This window comes from Muscardinus avellanarius, assembly GCF_963383645.1.
Source record: "Muscardinus avellanarius genome assembly, chromosome: 10".
Taxonomy (NCBI): domain Eukaryota; kingdom Metazoa; phylum Chordata; class Mammalia; order Rodentia; family Gliridae; genus Muscardinus; species Muscardinus avellanarius.
The window spans coordinates 103,899,261-103,905,794 of NC_137796.1; the positions used below are offsets into that span (position 1 = coordinate 103,899,261).

Genomic DNA, 6,534 nt, shown 5'->3' on the forward strand with positions numbered 1-6,534 from the left:
CTCCCAAGCACTGGGATTACAAGTGTGTGCCACCAGCCAGGCTCTGAGATCCTTAACGTTCAATTCCCCGCACTCCCTTAGGGGACTCCCCTGAGCGAATAAGATCATGTTCCTTCAACATAAGGCCTCTGAAATGTACCATTATTAGGAATGGCCTAGGAAGATTTGAGAAAGAAGCTCTGATTATTAGTATATATATTTCAAAAATTGGGTCACAGAAGTTGAAACTCAGAGTTGTAAGAGGAGAGGGCGAGTCAGGACTTGGTTAAGGCCAAGAATCAGGCAGCTATTATAATGTACCCTCGATGAAAGTAATTAGCAAGTGGGAAGAGGAGGGGAACTAGGACTTTCTCATACCAAACTAGATATCAGTTACATAATAACTGATATCTAGTTCAGAGGATGGGAGGAGGGAATTGACCTTCGTGAAAGGAGAAACCTGGGCGTAAACCAAGAGTTAGGCGGGAAAATTAAGGGGCGGACTTTACCCATGTCGTAGGAGAACAAGGCGGAGGATGTCGTATCTACAAAAGGCTGTTTTAACTTCTGTATTTCGGTGAATTCATTCTGGGCCGCCCCCTTGTACTATCCCTGGATAGTACGGGTCCGTAACTGGATTCTTTATTTCTATCTTTGTAATAACCTATCTTTGTAATAAACTCATTTAAATCTTCAGCAAGAGTCCTGAAAAGTGTACATCTGTCCTGAGTCGGGACAAGCACCCGCGGTTATGGGGAATAACCCCTGGGAGCCTAACCGGGGTCCCCGGGGACAGTTCCCTCAAACGGTAACAGTCACCCCAAACCGTAACATGAAACACCTCCGCGTTTTTCACGATTACAGCTTCGTGTGGCTATTTCATTCCTGTCCCTGTCTTCCGTAGTCAGATTATAAAGTTTATTAGGAAGGGATGCATCCGTGTATCCTGTCTTATTTATCCCCGAGATGGGGCCTAGCCCAGAATCTGGGTTGCAGTAGGTGCTTGGGACTGCTTTGATAGCTGGGTGACTAAGTGAGCGTCCTTCCAGAGGAGCCATCTCATCGCCCCTCAGCTGTGACACGGGAGCCCCTGGGCGCCCTCCCCTCCGTGACCATATATGGACAGGAAGCAGGTGGCCTGGGCTACTCTGTGAGGTCCTGGCCCTCCTCTGACCTCACAGTGACCGGGAGGGGCCCCCACGTCTATAAGAGGCCGGGGCTCGGCCCTGGCACACAGCCCACCAAGTTCCACCTGCTCACAGGTTGGCTGGCTCAGCCACGGTGGTGCCTCCTGCTCTGAGCCAAGCGTAAGTCAAGACCACAGCACCATGGCCAGATACATATGCTGCCGCAGCCCAAGCCGGAGCAGATGCCGCCGCCGGAGACGAAGATGTCGCAGACGGAGGAGGCGATGCTGTAGGAGGCGACGAAGGGCCCGAAGTAAAGAACCTGGCCCGGGTGCGGGTGGGGCGTGGGGGGAGGGCCGGCCTGCCTCTCCTCACCGCCTGCCTTGTCTCTCCCTAGGGTGCCACCGCCGTACCTACACCCTGAGGTGTAGACGATACTAAATGCCCACAAAGCAAGTCCATCAAAACTCCTGCCTGAGAACTTTACCTGATTTCAAGACCCTCTTGCCACATCTTGAAACTGCCACCATCCACTGATAAAACAGGAGCCTGTCAAGGATCAATGCCACCTGTCAATAAACAATAAACATTGAAAAAGAACTCTCGCCTCTTGGTCTTTGGGAGGGAGCTGGGGCGAGGCCTGGGGCTGCCAGGGGGCTGGGGCGAGGCCTGGGGCTGCCAGGGGCGTGGGCTGGGGAAAACGGTGTCACCCAGGAGTTTGCTCAAGTCACAACACCGCCGAGTCACAATGCAATGTGCCCCCAAAACACCCGAACCAACCCAGACGGGACCCCAGAGCCCATCGCGCGCGAATGAGGGCTGCTGGGTATCCTTCAGCCCTATGCCGTGGCCGAGCTTGAAATGGGCAGTGGTGGGGTGCTGATACCTGTTTGAAATGGGCAGTGGTGGGGTGCTGATACCTAGGGAATGGCCGTTGGCATCAGGGCCCCCCTACCTGGAGGGTCTGGGACCCCAGAGCCAGTCAAATCTTTGCCAACAGAGCCCATATTTAACCCCTGTACAGGGCTGGGTGTGGCTCAGAAGAGCACCTGCCTAGCACGCTTCAGGCCCTGGGTTTCTGATTGCAAGTACCATGAAAAACCAGCTCATCGTGACCTCACACGGGTCCCCAGTGCCATATTTCAGTCCAAAGCTAGTTTTTACTCTTCAAAATAGAGTTCTTTGGTTATTATGAGATTTCTAGGCTGGGCATAGGGTGCACATCTGTAATCCCTGTACTCGGGAGGCTGAGACAGGAGAATCTCAGATTTGAGGCCAGTTAGCAATTTACCAAGACCCTTAGCAACTTCGCAAGACACTGCTTTAAATTACGTATATAAAATAAAAGTAAAAAGGTCTAGGGGTATAGCTAGGTGTTGCCTCTGGGTTCAATCCCTATTACCACCTCCCCCCCCAAAAAAAAAATTATTAGGCCAGTCATCATTAGAAACTCCTAAGGCTCAGGTGTTTACCCAGCAGCCTCCAGAGGCAGGTTTTCTGTCCTGACCTGGGGACAGAGCCGGCTCGTCCAGGCAGCAGGTGAGCTCACAGAACTCCACCTGTAATTCACAGCAGCGGCAGGTGCAATCTTGTGTCCCTCCGGCGAAGGTGAGTCTTCCGGCTACTCACCCAAACTCACCTGCGGCCCCTGAGCCTCTGCCTGTGCCCAAACGTCCAGGGCAAAAGGGTTTAACCCCCTCAGTGAGACGTGGAGATGAATCACAGGCCCCTGGAAAGCCTGACATAGGAGATCCTGCTGGACTCGGGTCCGACAGGTCTAGTCTCGGGCTGGGAAGCCCCCCTCTCGGACCCCTTGACGCACAGCCTGGTGATGATCATTTCGGGGCACCAGATCGAGGGCCAAGGTGCTGTGTCAGTGACCAGGAGGTCCACGTGTGTCCCCCACCCACCCCAAAAGTGTTAACAGCCCCAGCTCTGGCTACGGCGCCGCTGGGTGCCGGCTGTCCTGCGTACCCCACTCCCAGCCCTCCTGCCGGACCTGCAAGTCCAGGGCAGCAAGCCGAGACTCGCAGAGACTTGAGTAAACTGAGGCACGCCAAGCTCGCACCCCCTCAGCAGTGGCTTCCACACCCAGGCCCAGGGGGCGCGGGCTGGCTGGCCGGCAGATCTACTGGGGCTTTGTGTGTGCAGTACTGGAGGTGGAACCCAGGGCATTCTACCTCTGAGCTCGACCCCCAGCCCCATTTTCTACTTTTTATTTTATTTTTGTGGTACTGGGGGTGGAACCCAGGGCCTTTTCTACCTCCGGGCTGTACTCCCAGACCTTTTTTATATTTTATTTGGAAACAGGGTCTCACTAAATTAAATTCCTGAGAGCCTCACTAAGTAGCTGAGGCTGTAGCTGAGGCTGGCTTCGAACCTGTGCGATCCTCCTGTCTCAGCCTCCCAAGCGCGGGGATTACAAGCGTGCGCCACCACGCCCGGCTTTTACTTTTTATTTCAAAACAGGGTCTCACTGAGTTGCGGAGGGCCTCACTAAGTAGCTGAGGCTGGCCGCGAACCGTGATCCTCCTGTCTCAGCCTCCCGAGTGCAGGGAGGACAAGTGTGCATCACCACGCCCGGCTGTTTTTTGTTGTCTTTTTCTTTCTTGTTTGATCATCAAGCTCTCTCCAGGAGATGTGAGCAGTAGCAGGATGTGGGGTGAGTCTCGGTCATTGTATTTTTAACCAGTGCCCCCGGGAGGCTGAGGGCCGTCAGGAAGTTCCCAAAGGAACCCTTCCCACCTCTCTACCCCGGTCTAGAGCTGAGGCCCTCTATCTGGTCCTGTTCTCACAGATTGCCACAAACTCCTAGCGTAAAACAACACAAGTCGATTATCCTGCGGTGCTGCGGGTCAAATCTGGGCCGGAGGCCGGCACGGTGGCGTGCGCTCGTAATCTCAGTGCTTGGGAGGCTGAGACAGGAGGATCGCACAGGTTCGAAGCCAGCCTCAGCTACTACTTACTGAGGCCCTCTGCAACTCAGTGAGACCCTGTTTCAAAATATAGAATACCAAATAGGGCTGGGGGTGTAGCTCAGAGGTAGAGTGCCCCTGGGTTCCCTCCCCAGTACTGCCAAAATAAAAAAAAAAAAAAAAAGAAAAAAACAGTTGGCACAGGAGGAGGGCAAGTTCGAGGCCAGCCGGGGCAACTTAGCAAGACCTTATCTCAAAATAAAATATTAAAAAAATAAAGAGTTGAGGGTTTATCTCTGTGGCAGAGTACCCCTGGGTTCTAGCCCCAGTACTATAAAGGAGAAAGAAAAGTCCAAAACAGGTGTGTCCAGGCTCCCGTCACAGTGGGGGCCAGGCAGGCTCCTGGAGGCTCTGGGAGGATTCTATCTTCAGGGGTCCCAGCAGCTAGTGGCCGCCTGCGTTCCTGAGCCTGGGACTTCCCGCAGGAAACTTCCTCTGGAACTCTCTTTCCCTACTCCCCGGCTCTTCTATCTCAGAAGGAGCCTCAGAGCGCCCTGGATGCACCCAGGTAACCCAGCCCTCACCTTCCTCGGCAGCAGAGCCCTCTGCCGCGTACGCAGCACCGACACAGCGTAAGGGACGGATGTCCAGACAGGACATCCTCGGGGACGGCGCTGCTCGGTCAGCGGTGCTTTCAGCGGCACCGCTGCGACCTGGACGTTGATGGCGCAGCCAGGTACCAGGAGACCAACGGGAGGCGTGTGGCATAACACCGTGCGGCGCCTTAGGGCAAGTCTGGGGCTGCTGTGGTCCCGGGGCTTGGGCCCCGGGCTCACGCCCGCCCGACCACCGAGCCTCACTCTCAGCCCCCAAAGGCACGATTTCTATGTATCACGGATAAAAATAAAATTTAAAAATGTACAGGGCGAGACCCAGGAGAGGGGCAGAGATGGACGGGGAGAATGCGTTTGGGTGGGCAGCGGACGCTGACCCGCGTGCCCTCCCCGAGCCCTGGCCCGTCTGCGTCAGGAGAGTGCCCTTGGGCAACTCGCGTGGCCGGGTCGTGCCTCAGTTTCCCCCAAGGAAAATGGGGGTTCTAAGAATGAGGACCAAGCACACGGACGATAAATGAATAAACGGGTGGTACACGAATGCCAAGTGCGCTGTCTTGTGGTTTCAGGAGCGAACCGTGGACACAGAACCAATAACGAGGTCCCCCACATACACCAGTGTCCTGTAACACCCTAGGCCGAGGCCAGTGCCAAGGAAGTGGGGCAGCTTCTAGAATGCCAGCCCCTGGCGGGACGAGGACTTGGACAGTGGAAATCTGACGTTCCTGTGGCCTAAGGCCCCCAGGACCAGGGGATACATGGTGGGCAGGGCAGCTCTGGCCCCAGCCCCGGCCCCCCAGGCTCCGCCCACGAGCCAGGGCGTGCCCTGCCCGTTGCTGTCCTCATAGAGGGTGCCGGGCAGGGCCGCCGGGTCATAGAGGGGGCCGCCTTTATATAGGGGCCCCCTGGAGGCCCCGGGCCAGACCAACAGTAACACCAAGAGCAGGTGGGCAGACCTCAGCCCTCCTCCCCACCCACGTCCAGCTGCAGCCTCCCCCCAGGAGCCGTCTGATCTGCCATCATGGTCCGCTACCGCGTGAGGAGCCCCAGCGAGCGTCCGCACCAGGGCCATGGGCAGGATGACCGCCGTGAGGGCCAGGACCAGGAGCAGGGGCTGAGCCCGGAGCGCATCGAGGGCTATGGAAGGACTTACAGAGGCCGCCACCACCACAGGCGCAGGCACTGTTCGCGGCGGCGGCTCTACCGGATCCACAGGCGGCGGCGTCGGTCCTGCCGGAGGCGCCGAAGGCGTGCGTGCAGGCACAGGCGGCACCATCACCACCACCACCGTCGAGGCGAGTGCTCAGCCCCATGACCCCAGCCCTTGGCACCTGCTGTGGCACGACAGCCGGGCGGGAGAAGAGGAGGGCCACCACCCTACCTGACCCAAGGGACGGTCCCCAAGCCCCCACCCCAGCCAGACTCCCCTGGGGGACACACAAGCTTAACTTTTTTTTTTTTTTTTCTTTCTTTCCAAAAGGCTGCAGAAGAACCAGGAGGAGGAGGAGGTACCATAGGAGGCACCATTAACCCTTCCCGGGTCACCCAGCCCCACTGGAAGCTAAGAAGTCACCTGCCCAACGGATGTCACGCCAGGCCATAACACCCCTCCCACGTTGGATGCCGAGGCCCTGAGTCGTCAAGGAGCCCACAAGATCTGAGTAGTGAGCAAAGTCACCTGCCCAATAAAACTTGACAAGAGACTCTGGCTTTCTGGTTTTCTTTACCCAAAGGGCACGACCACGTGTCCTGCGGGAAGGTGGGGGGGGGCAACTGTCCCGTTGCTCTGGCCTTCGTTGTGCTAAAGGCCACACACACTTCTGCCTTGACGCCCCCTACCCCAGAGCTAAGGCTCTCGACCTGGAGAACCTGACCCACTCCACAGACAGGAGCGGTGGCGAA

At 56.7% G+C, this 6,534-nt stretch overlaps 1 protein-coding gene across 1 annotated transcript; it reads left to right on the forward strand.

Annotated features, from left to right (window-relative positions):
- Positions 1-5,653: 5,653 nt before the first annotated feature.
- Positions 5,654-5,947, forward strand: PRM2 (protamine 2; the record flags this gene model as incomplete). Its single annotated transcript, XM_080703949.1, has 1 exon — positions 5,654-5,947. The coding sequence occupies one exon, from the start codon at positions 5,654-5,656 to the stop codon at positions 5,945-5,947; it is 294 nt and encodes a 97-aa protein (XP_080560075.1).
- Positions 5,948-6,534: the final 587 nt, after the last annotated feature.